This window comes from Ammospiza nelsoni, chromosome 28 (assembly GCF_027579445.1).
Source record: "Ammospiza nelsoni isolate bAmmNel1 chromosome 28, bAmmNel1.pri, whole genome shotgun sequence".
Taxonomy (NCBI): domain Eukaryota; kingdom Metazoa; phylum Chordata; class Aves; order Passeriformes; family Passerellidae; genus Ammospiza; species Ammospiza nelsoni.
Window position 1 is genome coordinate 770609 of NC_080660.1, and position 17823 is coordinate 788431.

Here is a 17823-nt window from a genome sequence, read left to right on the forward strand (position 1 = left end):
TCATAATTTTGTCTTCCAATCCTTCTGCTGTGAAGGATTTCATATTTGTGTGTCCTCCATCCAATTTCTGGCATTATTTCAAATTTAAAATAAGTGTAAAAAAAGAGCAAGCAGGATGCTGAGGCTTCCTCAGGACTTTGGATGCCAAAGATTTCAAGCTCTTTGAGAAACTTAAATGACAAATAGACCGAGAAATGCTGAATTGATGCAGAAAAAAACCTTTAATAGAAACGAAACACAGAGATAACTTTGAAGGGATACAGAAGGGAAAGACCACACTCCCAAAGTCACATAACACCCACATCATCCAATCAGAAGAAATTTTTTGTACAGCCAAAAACATGGAATTCGGTTTGCTTGGAGGATTGAGGAGAAGTTCTGGGTTGAGAGGAGAGCTGGGGCAGGGGCATGAAGGCAAATCACCTCCATCCCTTCAGCAGCAGCGCAGAGCTCTCGGAGCACCCCGGCCATGCCTCTTGTCCCCAAAACTCTGCCCAGCCACGGTCTCCACTGCTGGACTCTCCATCAATCCCACCAAACCCGGGCTGGGTTTTGAGGTGGCTCTCTCCAGCTTTAGTAGCAGCCCCCGAAGCTGAACCTTCGGCCGTAGCGGGAGCCGAAGGGGAACCCATAGCGGCCGGAGTAGAACCCGGGGTATCCATAGCAGTCCCCATAGCCATAGAGGCCCCGGTAGCCCCCATAGAGCCCCCTGGAGCCGTAGCAGTCCCCGGAGTCGAAGATGCCCCGGTAGCCGTAGAGGCTCCCGTAGCCATAGCGGTCCCCAAGACCATAGAGGCCGCGGGAGCCGTAGAGGCTCCCGTAGCCGCGGTAGCTGCAGGGGCTCCCGCAGTCATAGCCCCGGTAGCCGTAGAGGCCCCCATAGTTGCAGGAGGAGTAGCAGTCGTCGTCGCACTGGCCTTGGAGGAAAGTCATCTTTGGGAGATGGAGGTAAAACCTGCAACGGGGAGGAAAGGATGAGTGGTAAATACTCCAAGAGTACAATCTCAGAGCACAAAATCTTCCTTACCGGTCCCGTAAGAACAAGGGCAGAGGAAAAACTATGACCTCAGCTGCTACTTTAATGCCCCATTTGTATAATCTGCTCATCTACCCACTGCCTTTAAATGATTTTATATTCTACATTCATGTAGATTCAATATATTCATATTGAACTATTTCTATTAAACACTTTTGTATTTAATGCGTATTCCTGGCATTGGTGGAACCCCTGATGGAATCAGCGGCCACAGATCAAAACCTTGCTGCTGCTTCAGGGTTTTTCCTGAGGCAATTAGCAACCCTAACTTTCTTTTACAATATCAGCTTTCTGTGGAGCTCTGCATTCCTGATGCCATCAGGAAAGTCTTCACAGAATTTTCCTGTGATAACACCCCTCAGCTTTTGGCTGCATCTCCCTAAGACCCATTTCAGCGCTTTCCACCCATTTTGGTTTGCACCTGGAAATGCTGAGAGCCCACAGAAGAAACCACACAGCGTGGACACACATGAGAACATCTGTGTGGCCAGACAGACCCAAAATCCCACATAAAATAGGAGATTTAAGAAAAAAAACCCACCAAGAGTCGTGGTAGGGAAACCCTTTCCTACCTCTGCTGTCCTGAAAATCCCTTATCAGGGAACCCAGGTACCAACAGGATCAGGAAAGTTCCACCTGCAGCTTTAAAAGCTGAACCCAGCAAGCCCAGGTAAAAGGAACAGCAAAATCTGACAGTTCAGAGGAGCCACAACACCAACAGAAATTCTGAAAGGAAAATTCCCAGTGTAGGGGAAGAAAGGAGGAAAAGCTTACCGAGTTCACCAGGAGGAGAAGGCAGGAGAGCTGATGAGGAGCCCTGAGCTCCCAGCCCTTTTTATACTCCAGCTTTGCCCTCCTGGCTTATCTCAGACGCCCTGTGGATTCAAAAGCTTTGGAATCCTACTGGTTGGCAAACAAATTTGCCTGTACGCGTCATATCTTCAATTAATGTAATTTTCCTCATTGTTTGGGATTATTAGTGTGTTCCCGTATGTCCTATGTATTACAGGTTTCTTTCATCTTAACATTTTCTGGGCCAGCAACATGCCTGATACCATTTTACTGCCTCCTTTGTCAAATCTGAAATTTTTTTTAGTATTATAGAAATGCTGTTTCTGATTTCTCAAGGTCATTGGAGAGAGAGAAGTTTTCAGTAAAAAAAGAAAACTTTCCAACATGTTTGAAAGTATTTGTGTTCAGTAGGAAGATGCACCATGGGGTTTTATCTAAAGGAAATGTAAATGTAGGGACTTTACATTAAATCTCATCAACTTCAGGAAAAAGGAGCAGAATTATAAACAGATCTCAATTCCAAAGTGCTCCTGAATCAAAGCCATGCTGCTGCAGGAGCAGGAAGAATGTTTTTAACAAAAATCCAACTGCATTTTTTGCAGTGTCATTCACCGGAAGCTTGACCCCAGTTCAGCAGAGCAAAGTGGAGAATTCAAGCCTCAATTTGATCTGGAAATAAAGAAATTATCAGGATTAGTACTAAAAGAGCACTAAATGAACACTAAAAGAACCTTGCTGGTAATTTTTCCACAAAGAATCGCCACGTGCAGAAGTTGTGGTAGGGAGGAACTGTGGAGTTTAGGGCAGAGCTCCTTGGGTGACCTTCACCTAATTTCTGGCATTAATTTGAATATAAAATAAGCGTAATAATGAGCAAGCAGGATGTTGAGGCTTCCACTGAATTTTGAATACCAAAGCACTTCATAAACACTCATTGATGTTTTCAATTTGCAAAGTGTTGCTGGATTTAAATATTAATAGTTTGCCACCTCCAGATTTAATAATACGGTCATTCCTCAAGGTCTCTGCTTCCTGAGCCATATTAAGGTGATGCTCTTCCATGAATGACAAAAATTATCCCAAAAAAATCGCTTAAAATTGGAAGGAATATTTGGGAACGCCCACAAGGTGGTTGGAAAATTGTTGGAGTTGCTGTTGGGTTGTTGTTGGAGAAGCTGGGATACGAACACCCTGGGAGACTCCACCAGGAAGGTCATGGAGATGCTGAGTGGAGGCTCCTCAATCCTCAGGACACCAAAGCAAAACCTCTCTCTTTGTCCTCCGCCAGCGGCACCAGAAGCGCTAACGCGAAGCCGATGGACCACCTACAAGGCCACTGCCTTAATAATCTGAATATTTCCCCAAATAAATATCTCTCCAAATTAATAAATATCTCCTCAAGTACCTCCTTGGTTTGGCCACAAGGAATTCAGCGGCAATTTCCCTGGAAATGCTTTAAGATTAAAGAAATTCTAAAGGGTTTACGTAGGCGCCGCGACGCCAAGCGCAGAAAATATGAAAATGGTTGTGACATAGGTTGGAGGAATAAGGAGTGGGATGACCCGCTTTGGAAGGTATAATACCCCCAACGGACCACCTACAAGGCCACTGCCTTAATAATCTGAATATTTCCCCAAATAAATATCTCTCCAAATTAATAAATATCTCCTCAAGTACCTCCTTGGTTTGGCCACAAGGAATTCAGCGGCAATTTCCCTGGAAATGCTTTAAGATTAAAGAAATTCTAAAGGGTTTACGTAGGCGCCGCGACGCCAAGCGCAGAAAATATGAAAATGTTGTGACGTAGGTTGGAGGAATAAGGAGTGGGATGGCCCGCTTTGGAAGGTATAAGACCCCCGACTCCGAAAAGTCATCCACTCCTCTCGACTTCTCCTCTCAATTTCTCCTCTCAGCGAAGCAGAGGTGTGTATTGGCTCTACTCTCCTGTGCGTATGTTTCTCTAAATATTTCTTTATAAGTAAAATTAAATATAAAATATGAACTTGGATATGAACTTGGATATGAATATGAATACGTATTAACTTCATAGTGGTTTTTTATTTATTTATTTGAAAGGTACTGCTGTATCTGTGTATATTTTATAGCATATAAATAGAAACCTGTGTCTACATGCAGGTACAGACATTCTGTAGGAAATTTCTTGTAGTTTTAGAGCCAACGCCAAGCCCAAAATTCCCTGCAATCTCAAGGAATTTTGGTCTTCTACTCAAGGCTTTTTGCTCCTCTTTCCTGTGCTTTTTGAAATATTAGGCTTTAAAGAGCTTAAAACTGGAAATTTGCTACCACAATTTTGTAGTAAAAAGTAATTTTCTGTTCTGGGTTATATTTATTGCATTTTTCTTTCATTTTTTACATTTCTCTGATTTCTGGAGCAGGAAATCTTAGCTCTCAGCTGGTAAAACTCTCATTCACTACGTTTAGTCAGCAGTTTCCAAAAGTTGACAAGGGGAAAAAAAAGCAAAGTTGTTTGGGATTGAGGAGATTACAGAAATAAAGGAGTTAATTAAGAGGGTTAAACCGATGCGCAGGAGGGACCGAGTCGGAGCCTTTGCTCTGCCCTTAGCAGCTCATAAATTTTGTTTCTGGGTGTGTGTTCCAGGCTCTCCAAATCAACAAGGATGAATTCCTTCAAGGAGTGCTGTGACAACGCTTGCAGTGCCCAGGGCAGCAATGACAACTTTGGTGGCTTTGGCAGCTCCAGCTTCCGTCCCAGGCGCTCCTTCAGCTTCTACCGGGACCAGTGCCAAGATGTGCCCCCATCTGGTTTCAGGAATGTTGGAAACTTCTTCCACCCCTCCGGAAACATCCGTGGGATTGTCTACGCCAACCTGAATGGGGACATCGTTGGGAAGCTCTCGGGGAGGATCGAGGGGCTCCCTGGGCTCCTGGGTTGCATGGGTAACTTTGGTAACTTGGGAAACATGGGATTAAGTCTCCCCTTCTCTGTTCAGTTTGGGGACAGAACCCTCTGAGCTGTTCCCAGCAGGAGTAGCTCCCCCGGGATGGAATGCAGGACATGGATTTATGGCTTTGGTTATGGTACTGAGGAACGCCGAGCGCTCACGCCTCTGATGGATGTGTGGGCGCCAGGCTGTGTAGGACACTCCATGTAACCCTCTGTAGGATCTCCTGTCTCTCTAGCCGTCGCTTTCAAAGGGCTGAGCCACCTTTAGAGCACTTTGGTGGAGTGGAAGGAGACTTTTGGGTGTGAGGAAAGTGCTTTTTTAAGTCCATCCGCAGCGACTTTGTGTGGAACTTTTTGCAAAGAATCCACTTTGTTCAACTCTGACCAAAAGTGGCTTTTAGCAGAGGAGCTCCTGTTCTCAGTCCCTGCTGCTACTCACGTGACAGTGAACACAAAAAAAGAAACATTTGGACTGGCAAACTCCACCATTTCCACCAGGAAAATCATCGCCCACCATTGGGAACGCTCTGCTCATCAAAGCCTCTTCTTTATCTCTGCCAACTTCTTCTTTCTGTTCCTCACTGCTTCTCATTTCCATTAAAATTACTCCAGTCAGAAGCTTCAAATGTCTGCTCTGTTTTTGTCTGGGCACTTTAAAGGGACCCTCAGCCACCCTCAGGAGCCCTGCAATGAGAGGGCAGGCCAGGCTCTGGATGTTAGGGACTGTCACCACATCTCCATCTCAATGGCTCCTGCCCTGACTCATTTCCCCCAGCAGAAGGAGAAACCTTAACTAACCCTTGACTTTGGGTTTACCCAAATGTTTCTGCAGAAAGAGGCATCACTCAGGTGATTTTTCCCCCAGAGAGGGTCCTGGGCGATAAATCACACAAACAAGAGATTGAGGGGGATCTCGTGGCTGTCCAAGGCAGGAGATCGGTGATGCTCGAGGTTAAAGCCACCCAAGACGAAAGACCAAAGGCAGCCAAGCCATGGCCAGCTGCTGGAGGGTTCAGCTCCTCTGCAGATGAAGCAGCCGGTTCTTCAGGGAGCTCCTGCCATGCCCCTGCAGGAGCACTGCTTTGGGTTTGGCATGCTAAAGATGATTTAGGTCCAAAACATTAAAGATTATTTAGATCTAGAAAGCTAAAGATTATTTCGGTCTAAAATATTAAAGATTATTTAGATTTGGAATAATTAAGATTATTTAGGCTTCAAATACTTAAGCATTATTTAGATTTAGAAGCATAAAAATTACGTAGGCTTCAAACACGAAGGATTGTTTAGATGTAGAATATTAAAAATTATTCGGGTTTTGAATACTAAAGAGGATTTAGGTTTAGAATACTAAAGATGATAGGTGTTTCAACAAGCAGAGCCCAGGCAGAGCTGCCTGGATCCCCTGTGAGCCCAGTTCCACATCAAAGAGCTCAGCAGGAGTCAAAAATGTCATTGCAGGAGTGACTTTGAGGGGTCACGTCTTTGAGGGCTGATCTCCCAGAGATAGCCATGGCCACCCCTCCTCTTGCCATGGTGGTCTCCTGCAGAAGCATTTTTGCATTTCCCAGCTTTCAGAGCAAAGTGGAGGAAAGGCTTGACAAAATAATTAAGGGAGGAGGTTTGGAGAAGCCATTCCATGGGCAGAAAACCAGGAGCAGTCAGCAGAAACGCTGATCCTCCAGCCCAACATCCATTTCTTTCCATCGTGTCATTGATTTCCCCAAAACTCTGACCTGGAGCCCATTCCAAGGAGCAGAGCTGAGCTCCGGAGCTCCATTTCCTTGTCTGGGCAGGAGCAACCCCAGCCAACAGCAAGGGCGGGTCAGATTCCTTCGTGCCCCAATTTGAGCAGGACAGCCCCAAATTGGGGTGCCCCAGGATTGGGGGAAGGTCAGGGAGGAGCCTCCCCCCCAAGCAGAGCACGGCCCCAGTAAATCAGAGCCGCCCTTTGAATGCGGCAAAGCCTTTAAGGGAGGTTTTGCAACCCTCCTGCTGTCAGCAGAGAAATGGGCTGGGTTCCCCGGGGAAAGCATTAGGAAATGGTGGAGTCTCCCAGCCTGGTAAGCTCAGCTTATCTCCCTGGGATGCCTCGGGCACACAAAGTCTTCTCCTGCCTGCACTGAGAGCAGGGAAGGGCTTGGACAGCCTTGCATAGGAGGGGAGATAGAATAAACCCCAGGAAGACAAAGATCTGGGTGAAATTCTGAGTCCTTTGGTGCCACTTGTTTGCCAGCACAGCACCATTTGTGATGTCCTCGCCTCCTGATGTCCCCCTCAGATCTTTCCCTGGGGACAGGACCCACAGGTGGTGATTTCCTGCCAGTCCCAGCCCTTTCACCTGACCTCACCTCCCGGCACTACGCTGACCTGGAGCCACCTGGCTCCCACCTCACTTCCCCTTCCTGCTTTGAATGTGGTGGCTCTGAGGGCGTCCCTCAGTTCCAGGGATACAGGGCACCTTCCGGATCTCCTCCTCTGCTGCAGGTCACCCTTCTGGAGGCACTGGAGTGCCAAATTCCTCACCTCAGATGCTCCTGTCGCAGGAGTCACCAAGCAGGGACGGGACGTTCCCTCACCTGTTCATTCCAGCTCGTCAGGAGAAGTCAGGAAGTTCCAGATCATCCTGGAATTGCTGCCCAGACCCCTCCCAACACCAAATCTCGTTCTCCATGGATCTATCCTGATGTCTCAGGAACATTTTTCTCCTACATTTGTTCTGGGTGGGTGAAGAGACCTTAAAGATCATCCCAGGTGGCTCCAAGCTGGCCTGGAGCGCTTCCAGGGGTAGGGAATCCATGGAATATCTTGTGCCAGGGCCTCACAATATCCAACCTAAATTTCCACTTTCTCAGTCTGAACCAATTTCCTGTTGTTTGAGTTTCCAACCATCAGCTCCTCCACAGCTCCCTTGATCCCTCCCAAATCCCAAAACCTGAATTATTTTGTGTCCTGAGGGATGGGTAATCCATGGAATACCCTGTGCCAGGGCCTCACGTGGAAGAACTGAAGAACTTCCCAAAATCCAACCTAAATTTCCCCCTGAACTGATTCCCCCTTTCCTGTCACTCCAGTTTCCGACCATCAGCTCCTCCACAACTTCCTTGATCTCTCTGAGATCCCAAAACCTGAATTATTTTGTGTCCTGAGGCTCAGGAAAAGTGGGATGGGGAGAGGAACTTGCGGCCTGGCTGTGATATTATCAAAACAGGCGACAGCCGGGTGATTTAAATAACTGCAAACCAACTCCTGTAATTCCATTGCGACTCCGGAATGTATTCATGGGGAATTATCCATTTAAATGTTCCCTTGGGAACATTTAATGCCACAGGAGATGCCTCCAGCACCAAGATTCTCTTCAAGGCTCAGGATCTTCCATAAAGACTAAACTCGTCCCAAATTAGAAGTTGGGCACCCCATTATCACCCAAACTGGACTAAATTTTTTAATTATTTGTTAAAAATTCCAGCCTTTTAGGAGAAGGGAAAGTGGGGCATGGAACCAGGAAAAAAATGGCAACAAGAGAAAAAATAATTTCAAAATTCACCATATTTAAATGGAAATTAACCCATAATTAACATTAAACTGAATAATTGGGCTCAATAATGAGCCTAAGAGATATTAGGTAATGCTTCTATCTTAAAAAGGCATTGAATTTTCTTAGTGAGACACCTGATATCTTTAGTCCTGTGAAAGGACATTTCACACAGGGGGTTTTATAGCAAAAGGAATAAAAATGTATAAAAATGGTTCTATAAAACCCACTGGCAGAATTCCATCATTTCACTGATTTTTCTGGTTTGTGGTGAACACAGATCTCAATTTAGGGTGTGAAAGAGCATCTTGAGAGGTGTAAACAAACTGCAGCTCATTCCCAAATGCTCCCAACAACAAAGGCTTTTGAGGTTTGGGAGATTTCTGCCTGGCTTTTGAGGTTTGAGAGATTTCTCTTTTTGTAAGGATTATGTGGTTGGGGAGAATCTGGTTTAATCACTGCTCCAGAGCTCGCCAACATTAATTACAGTGCCTGGGCAGCTTTGTTTTCCTTCCACATGAGGATAATAATTCCCCAAAGAGTGACTACCCTGGAATAATCCCACATTCCCACGTCATCCTGCAATCCTTAAAGACACTTAGGCTGTTCCCCACACTCTGCATAACATTTCAGAGCTGGGGAAAGGTTTATTACCAATTTATTCCCAAAGAAATCCCCAATTCCATGAGGGAGCATCAAAATCATGTCCAGGTTATCCTGGTTATTGAAGGGGGAGAGTGTCCAGGGGTGGGAATGGGGTTGGAGCAGTTGGAAAAGGGAATGGAGGATCCTGAGGGAGTTAGGGAGGCTCAGCCTGGAGAAAATGGGGGTCCAGGGGGAATTTGGGGTCTGATCCCAGAGAAAAGGTGGGTCCAGGGGGAATTTTGGGCTCTTGTAGTGGGAATTTTGGGATCTGATCCCAAGGAACAGGGACAGGACAAGAGGGAACAGTGGTGGCTCTGTCAGGGCAGGGCTCAGGGTGAGAAATTTGGGGAAATTCCTCCTGGGAAAGGGAAAAGGCCTTGGAAGGGGCTCAGGAAGGTTTGGAGTAACCATTCCTGAAGGTGTCCAAGGCAGGACTGGACGTTGATGGGGCTCAAGCACAGCTTGGACTCTGTGATCCTGGAGGGCTTTTCCAACCCTGTTCTCTGCTCCTGTCACTGTCAGGATCTCCAGGACACCAGGAAAAGGACCCAGGAAAGCCAAAACTGAGCAAAATTCTCTACAGAATGTGGGAATGTGGGGAAGGACAGCTGAGGCTGTGCAAAGGAGATCCCACACAGACCTTGGCCAGATCCTTCATGAATTTCCCTCTCCTGGTGACAGGATGGCGTTGGTGCAGCAGGACAAGGACAGGGGACACACAGAGACACCAGGAAGCTGCTGTGACATCTGGTTTAATGAGGAAGAGCAGGTGAGACACAGCACAGGTTACAAACTGCCCACAAGCCGTGGTTTGATGCAGGGTGACTCAGAGAATGTCTGGGGCTGCTCCTCCTGTGGTGACAGCCAGCCTTGGTCACACAGCACGGCAGCAGAGATGGGGCTGGGGCATTGCAGAACCGTTTTTATCCATCAGGAGCCACGGGAAGAGCTTAGAAATGGATCTGAAAGGGGTCTCAGACCAGATCCTTGACATTGCCACAGTCACAGAAGCACAGAATGGTTTGGGTGGGATTTTAAAGATGAGCCAGTCCCACCCCTGTCATGGGCAGGGAAACTTTGACTATCCCAGGTTGCTCCAAACCTCATCCAGCCTGGCCTTGGAAACTTCCAGAAGGATGAGGCAGCCACAGCTTCACTGGGCAACCTGTGCCAGGTCGTCACAAGAAAGAATTCCCTCCTAATCTCTCCCTAAAATCTAAATTTCAAAAATCTAAAATCCTAAATTCTCCCTAATCTAAACCTACAAAGATCCCAACAAGCCCCCAAGGAACCAGGAACAACCCTTAGCTTTGAGAACACCCCAAAGAACCAGGAACAACCATAGCTTTGAGAAAAGAGTGCTTGGAAAGAGAGGAAATCTTTAGAGAAGGAAAACCAGGAAGGGTAGAAGGATGGAAACGGATTTTTTTGAGGCCTTCAAACATCCACAGATGGTTTTAAGACTCTCCCTAGAGCCACGTCCTGCCAGTCACCCTCGTCCAGCCATGACCTTAGCAGCAGGGTCTGCAGCTGCCAACCGGGTACCCCCGGCCCCACCTGGCCCCACCATAAACTTGGGAAGCTCCAGGGGTTCGGGCAGCACCGAAACCACCTCCAACAACAGCTCCGACACCGGTTCCGGCGCTGCCCCCGGCGCCGGCTCCGACTTCGGGCACTCCCACGGAGCCCACGGTGCTCTGCTGGGGGAAGGTGCTGAGGATGGGCCCGGGGAAGGTGACCACCACAGGAGGAGGGTAAATGACCACAGTGGAGTCCGGGCACTGTCGGACGCAGGGCTCGTTGCAGGAGTCGGCCACGGGCTGGGGCACGGCCACGCCGCAGGGAGAGGGGCTGCCGTCGGTGCAGGGGCTCAGGGAGTGAACCATGGCTTGGGTGGGGATCTGTGGGGCACAGAAAAGCGGGAAAATAAAACAAAATTCATGTTGGTTTCGTAGTCAAACACGAGGATAAAAGGGTACCAAGAGGCTCAAGGGACAGGGAGGATTCTGATAGATCAGCACCCAAAATGCATCCCTGAATTGTGTACTGAATGCAAATGGAATATTCATGAAATATTACTTAGATCTCACCCGGATATGCATTTCCCAGTGGCTGAGCAGTCACAAATGGATTCATTTACCAATCCCAGAATGCCTGAGGTTGGAAAATCCCCCCAGGAGTCCAACCTGTGATCAATCCCTACCTTCCCAACCAGAACAAATCCCCAAGTGCCACATCCAGTGGTTCCCATCAGCACAATGTCAGCCTGATCCCCAAACCACACTTGAAGGTTGGGTTAGAGGAGGAATTCAGCAGCTCAGGAGTCCAGGAATTTAGGAATTCACTTACCTACAGCACCAGAGAGTGAGACAAGAGAAGGTGATGGTGTGAGATGTGAGCTCGGGCACTTTTATACTCGGCCTCGAAGTGCCCAGCACGTGAATCAGCCACATGCAGAACTTCCTAATCAATTACTAACCACGATTCTTTCCAGATCCTGCAGAGCTTTGTTAACGGATGCTAATTGTTTTAGATAAATCACTCTTGATAATTGCTGCCTTGCCCTTGTGTCCTGCATGACCTGTCCTTTACTGTCTTCTCCACTCTGCAATTTCAGCTTTATAGGGAGGGGTTTCTTTGTCTCTGCATCTCAAAGGGAAAATATTTATGGGGTTTAGGTTTGATCTTCTCCATTACTGGACTCATTCCTTGGCAAGGGGGAACCAGACATTTTTCTGGATAAAAATATCCTTGACTGAACCCAGAAAGAGCTGAAAAAGTGAGGATAAACTGGAGTTCTGGGTTCTTGAATGAAATATTTGATGAAAGAAGAATAATTTGTGTTCTGGGTTCTTTAAACTAATAAAAAGTCTGATCAAAGCTCTGGTTCACTGCAAAAATCCTGAACTTTATAGTTACAGACTCAAATAAGTCAGGACACCTCTTTCAACCCGACACCGAGTACCCAATTTAGACATTCGAACAATAAAACAGAAAGAAAGGCAAGACCACATTTAATATCACATTAAAAACTCCCATATTTTCGAAACCATAAATCATGACTGGATTTGGGGAATGGCAAAAAGGGCCATAAACAGGGTGTGACAGAGGCAAGACTTCGTCAAGCATTTTTTCCACGGAGTCACCTCTCTGACCGAAGGGCACCTGAACAGCTGACGTTGGGAACAACAAGTGGGAGATGCCTCTGGAATGCCAGCTGCTGATGAATGCCTGCTGGTTGGGGTTATCATCCTGCTAAATCTGAGGAGGAGGCTCTGGGACAGATGTCGAGGGTGGCACGGGTGTGAGCTGGATAGGCACTCGCACCCCCAGCAACTGCCCCATTCTGGTTCCCATTTGGTTAAAAAAACAAAAGTATTTTCCTATTTCTGCTGTCTTTTATTAAACCTCATCTCAAGGACTCCTCCCTTGGGTTGGAAGGGACTTCCGAGACCATTGCATTCCACCTTCCAGTGTCCCAGGTCACTCCAAGCCCTATCCATCCTGGCCTTGGACACTTCCAGGGGTGGGACCCCAACAATAATCAAAGATAACCATGGGGATTGCAACATCCATCCTCACCTTGGATTAAACTGGCCTGGAATTAATAACTAATTAGTGGTTTGAGCCACCTGAAGATTAAACTAGATGTTAAATCTTATCTTAGGGATTTGTTGATAATGAAGAGTCCAGATCTTTACTCCAGCGTGGGAGGAATCCACAATGCTGGGATTTGTTCCCTCTGCTCGGGGCTCCTGTCACCGCAGGGTGGATTTCCGTGAACACAAACATTAACCCTGAAAAGAAACATGTCAAGGCTTTCTGCAGGTGTTTCCAAACACACCATAAAAGCTCATTAGTGCCCTGATGTTGTCACTGTATCGCTGTTAACAGAGTTGTAACAGGTCAGGCACAACCAGGAAATAAAAGTGATGAATCAACAGGCGACACGTGGCCCAAACTCAGCACCTGAGTGAGGAGCACAACAGAGCAGTGTCAGCTCGATTTTCCAGCCCAGGCAGGCTGAAGGATCCAATGTCAGCTCTTCTAAAGATAAAGATGCAAAACACAAAAAATCACTGACTTTGTAAAGATAAACCTGAAAGGATCAAGGGAGATTTGAGCCCCAGAGAAGGGAGAGCCCTGAGGTCACCAATGTGGGTGGAGTGTTCAGACAAACAGGGACCAGGGATCCAACCCATCCCTGAGACCAATGGAACACCCAAAAAAGAATCTCAGGATCGCTGGGGTTGGAAAAGAGCTCCAAGGTCATGGAGTCCAAGCTGGGCCCAACCCCACCTGGACATCCAGACCAATGTCCTCGGGATTCCTCGGGCACCTCCGGGGATGGGGGCTCCAAATGTCCTCTCAGGAGTTTGGAGAGACAATCCCACCTCCCACGTGCCCATGGCAGGGTGGAATGAGATGTTCTTGAAGGTCCTTCCCACCCAGACCACCCCACGATTCCCTGATGACTTTGCTCCCCTTTCCAACACACAAACACGCAGTGCATTTACTAATTAAATAAAACCACAGCTAAACCACAACGTCCAGCTGGGCTGTTTTTCCAAGGGCTACTCTGAGCTGGAAAAAGGGAAAAACACCTTTGTCAGAGCCTGTTCTCACCCCAAAACTCAACTTTGCCCTGCTGATACAGGAAGACATTTTAGTGATAAATGAAGACACTCTGGTGATAAATTAAGACACTCCTGATTAATGAAGACACTTTGGAGGTGCTGAGCTGGCTCATCCCAGTGTTTACCTGCACATGGAACAGACATTAAACAACACCTTCATAACAGGACCTCATAAACCCCTCACAAACGCTCATTAATGTCTGACACGAGCCAAGCCGGCCTGGCTCAGCAACGCCAGCACAGAGCCAATTTCAAGGCCGCGTCCCGGCACATCAAAGGCTGCTAATTACCCTAATGACATCACAGGATCGTTCCCCAGGGCCCAGCGCAAGGCATGGGGACAAAGCCAAGCTCTGGGTGCAAAGCTAAACTGTTGGGATGGTTCCAGAACTGTTTGAATGACCCCAGAGCCACTGGGATGATCCCAGATCCTTTGGGATGATCCCAGAGCTGTTAGAATGACCCCAGAGCTATTGGAATGACCCCAGAGCTGTTGGGATGGTCCCAAAGCTGTTGGGATGGTTCCAGAGCTGTTGGAATTACTCCAGACTCGTTGGGATGGTCCCAAAGCTGTTGGGATGGTCCCAGAGTTGTTGAGATGGTCCCAGAGCTCGTTGGGATGACCCCAGAGTCATTGGGATGGTCCCTGAACCATTGGGATGACCCCAATCAATTCCCGCTCCCCCAGCGCTGCTTCCCCTTGGTCACTCCCACAAAAGGAGCTTTAGGAGGGGAGGTTTGGATTTCTTCAGGTACCTAATGAGGTCAGCCAGATAAAAGGCATCTTTTCCTTCTCCCAGTTAAGCTTTCCAATGGGAAGAATCTGCAGGGTGTGAGGCATTTTTCACGGGATTTGGGGATAACAATACCTTAACAAGCCCAAGTGAGTAAAATAATTACAGCCAGTGGAAAAGTTGCATGTGAACAAATTCCCTGCTGTGGTTTATTAGGATTTGGCACTCTGTGGCTCAGGTTTTCCATGAAGCCTGAAGGACTATAAAAACTCCATATAAAAACCCCCATTTCCAAGCTTTCCACCCAGTCCTTACTCTCCACTGTGAGCTCGGTAAGTTGTTTCCCTATTTCTACTCCTCAGAAAATACAATTCTGCTGGGATTTGGAGCTGGAATCTGGAATATCCTGGCACTGGGAATGAAGAGGGTTGTTGCAGATAAAGGTTCTTTTTTGGGTTTGTTGCTGACTTTTTTTAAGGCAGAGACAGGAAAATGGTTTTAAAGTTGAGCCTGAGACTTACAGAACCTCACCCGATTTGGGATGTGAGCTTTCTTCACCTTCTTATTTATTTGTTTATTTATTTATTAAACCAAAAATTTTCATTTGCTTTGTTAAAATTGAGTTCTAGATTTGTCCTTAATTAAAGGCCACTTGTTTCAGTAGTTCAGGTGATAATTATCCAGGTTTGGATTAGTCTTTGCCAGGCTGGGAATGCTGAGCCTGTGGAGACCCCAGAGCCCCTCCAGGATCTCCAGGGGCTCCATGGAAGTTGGAGAGGGACTTTTCCTCAGGAACTGCAGGAATAGGACACAGGGAATAGGGTCAGAGGGACAGAGGGGGAATTTGGGTGGGATTTTGGGAAGGAATTGTTCCCTGTGAGGATCCCAGGTAATTCCATGGATTTCCCATCCCTGGAAGTGTCCAGGGCCAGGTTGGACAGGGCTTGGAGCAACCGGGGATGAGAGGAGGGGTCTGAAACATCCCAGGAGGTCCAAGGGCGATTCCTTCCTTTGCTTTTCCTTCTGCTGGCAGAAAGAAATTCCAGTGTCAGGTGAGGCACCTGGAAAGGAAATAAATGAGGGTCTTTATCCTAAAGAACTGAGAGCCTCAGCACAAATCCCAGATCCCAAAATTCGCCTTTTCCAAGGGATTACAGCTCAACAGCTGGAGCTGTGGGGGAGTTTTTGAGGGAAAAACAAGTTTGGGTGGAGAGCTGAGAGCTGAGCTCAGCAGGGAATTCCTTCAACTCCCTCCTGTGTTTTCCAGGATCCCCAGAGCCATGTCCTACTACAACTACCAGTACAAGCAGCAGTGCTTCATCCCTGGCGGGGTGCAGAGCTCGACACTCACCTTCCCCCAGCAGTGCCCCAGCTCCGAGCTGGTGCTGCCCTGCTCACCCTGCTCACCCTGCACCCCCGTGGCACCCAAACTCTGCACAGTGAGGAAAACCCTGCCCAGCCCCTGCCGGCCCAGCTGCGTGGAGATGCGCATGGTGGAAGGGCACTCCTCCTCCTCCTCCTCATCGTGCAGCAGCTCCCGATGCCTGGATTCCTGCTCCGCGCCCATCCCGCAGCTCCTGGGCGTGCCCCGCTGCGGGCAGGGCGTGCTCAGGTGTCCCCAGGTGTGTGCCCCAAGCCCCGTGTGCCAGGAGCGCTCTGGGCCCTACTCCTACCAGTGGTCCAACAGTTACCAGTACAACTGTGGGCAGTAAAACCTCACTGGGCACCCAGGGCATGGCCAGGGCACGAAGAGCAGGAGGACATCCAGCACCAAGGGGCAACTCCTGGGAACACCATGCTTCTCCTGCTGAAACCACTCCTGAGCACCTTTGGGAACCTTCTGGAACCTTCTGGCTCTTTTGTGAACCTTCTGGAAACAATGGGATCCTTCTGGAACCTTTAGGAACCTTCTGGCACCATTAGGAACCTTCTGGAACCTTTGAGAACCTCCCAGCTCTTTTAGGAACCTTCTGGCATCATTAGGAACCTTCTGGAACCATTGGGAACCTTCTGGAACCTTTAGGAACCTTCTGACACTTTTAGGAATCTTCTGGTTCTTTTAGGAACCTTCTGGCTCTTTTAGGAACCTTTTGGAACCTTTGGGAACCTTCTGGTTCTTTACGGAACTTTCTGGAACCTCTAGGAACCTTCTGACACCTACTGGACGCAGCCCTTGTTTCATCCTCTCCATGAATTCCCTGTGTTAGATTCTGGGGTCTCGCAGCTCCTTTTCTTCTCCTCTTTCCTCCACTCTCTCTGTGGCACAAGGAGATTCCGGTGACCGTGTGAAGGAGATGTGGGTTCGGCCACCCACATGGATGACACGGCCTCCAGGTGGCCCCAGTGCCACCAAACAGCTCCCCCTGCCAATGCTGCTGAAAATAAACTTTTATTTTTCTGCTTATGACTTTGTTCCGGAGGCAAATTTGTAAAAATATCATTTTTATTGAACTGGGAGGTGGTGGGGTCACATTCCTGGAGGTGTCCAAGGTGGAGGTGTGGCTCATGTCGGAGTTGATGGTCTGGGAGGGCTTTTCCAGCTTCAGGGATTCGGGGATTTTAATTATATGAAACAAACAAGAAAAAAAACCCAAACAAACAAAAAACAGAAAACAAAAAAAAAAAAAACCAAACCCAAACCAAACCAATACAAAACAAAAACCAAACCAAACCAAATAAATAAAACAAACAAACAAACAAACAAAAAACCCAGAAAAAAAAATGGTAAAAACTAGAACTTGACTTTCAAGTCAAGGGAGTCTCTTGTGTCAAGCAATTCCCCCTCAAAGCATTTACACCTTAAATATAATAATAAAAACTCCTTGGATACAATAAATACATTAAATACCCACCTGAGATGTGTCAGCTGCAAGCCAGAGAATTCGCTTTGTGTTTTGCATTATTTCATTCTCCAGCACATCCCCAACATTCCAAATAAAACCCCTGCTGCGTGGAACTTTTTGTTTATAATTTGGGTTTTTCGTCCATCCCTTTTCACGTGACTCGGAGCTGAAAATCCGCATTTTACATCAGCCATGGGGTCGCGGCCCGTCCAGGGGTGGGACGGGATCTTCTCGGTGGTGTCTCCATGGATGGTCTCGGAGCACCCTCCTGTGGCTGTGCGGGCGCAGAGCCTCTGGAATGTTCCTTCCTGACTCATCTCCCTCATTCCCGGGGCGGCCGGAGGCACTAGGAACGAATTATTAATTATAATATATTATATTAGTTATATTAGTTACTATTATATTCTGTTCTTTTCTATCATATTACATTAGATTGTATATAAAAATATATCTACTCTATTATATTAATATATATTAACATATTGTATTATATACATTATATATAAAGTATACTGTATACTATATACTGCATTATATGTACTATAATATATAATATGTTATATGTTATATGTTATATGTTATATGTTATATGTTATATGTTATATGTTATATGTTATATGTTATATGTTATATGTTATATGTTATGTGTTAATTATAATTACTGGGGGCACCATTAAT

The 17823-nt window shown here is 47.1% G+C and overlaps 3 protein-coding genes across 4 annotated transcripts; 1 reads left to right on the forward strand and 2 right to left on the reverse strand.

Annotated features, from left to right (window-relative positions):
• Positions 1-202: 202 nt before the first annotated feature.
• LOC132085028 (keratin-associated protein 6-5-like) lies at positions 203-1836 on the reverse strand. Its single transcript, XM_059490374.1, has 2 exons — positions 1811-1836; positions 203-955 (listed from the first exon to the last, which is right to left on the reverse strand). Exon 2 carries the CDS (start codon positions 931-933, stop codon positions 574-576), a length of 360 nt encoding a protein of 119 aa, XP_059346357.1. The 5' UTR covers positions 934-955; positions 1811-1836; the 3' UTR covers positions 203-573.
• A 7831-nt stretch (positions 1837-9667) lies between these two features.
• On the reverse strand, positions 9668-11306 carry LOC132085024 (claw keratin-like). Its single transcript, XM_059490367.1, has 2 exons — positions 11281-11306; positions 9668-10832 (listed from the first exon to the last, which is right to left on the reverse strand). Exon 2 carries the CDS (start codon positions 10815-10817, stop codon positions 10443-10445), a length of 375 nt encoding a protein of 124 aa, XP_059346350.1. The 5' UTR covers positions 10818-10832; positions 11281-11306; the 3' UTR covers positions 9668-10442.
• A 3299-nt stretch (positions 11307-14605) lies between these two features.
• On the forward strand, positions 14606-16706 carry LOC132085013 (small proline-rich protein 2H-like). Of its 2 annotated transcripts, none has more exons than XM_059490355.1 (2): positions 14606-14634; positions 15570-16706. In XM_059490355.1, exon 2 carries the CDS (start codon positions 15583-15585, stop codon positions 16012-16014), a length of 432 nt encoding a protein of 143 aa, XP_059346338.1. In that variant the 5' UTR covers positions 14606-14634; positions 15570-15582; the 3' UTR covers positions 16015-16706. The 2 variants fall into 2 exon arrangements, with proteins under 2 accessions (XP_059346338.1, XP_059346339.1); XM_059490356.1 differs by lacking the exon at positions 14606-14634 and adding an exon at positions 15131-15354.
• Positions 16707-17823: the final 1117 nt, after the last annotated feature.

Bases quoted from the DNA above. Each gene is read 5' to 3' on its own strand.
- LOC132085028 (XM_059490374.1), bottom strand. From the start codon at position 933: ATGACTTTCCTCCAAGGCCAGTGCGACGACGACTGCTACTCCTCCTGC.
- LOC132085024 (XM_059490367.1), bottom strand. From the start codon at position 10,817: ATGGTTCACTCCCTGAGCCCCTGCACCGACGGCAGCCCCTCTCCCTGC.
- LOC132085013 (XM_059490355.1), top strand. From the start codon at position 15,583: ATGTCCTACTACAACTACCAGTACAAGCAGCAGTGCTTCATCCCTGGC.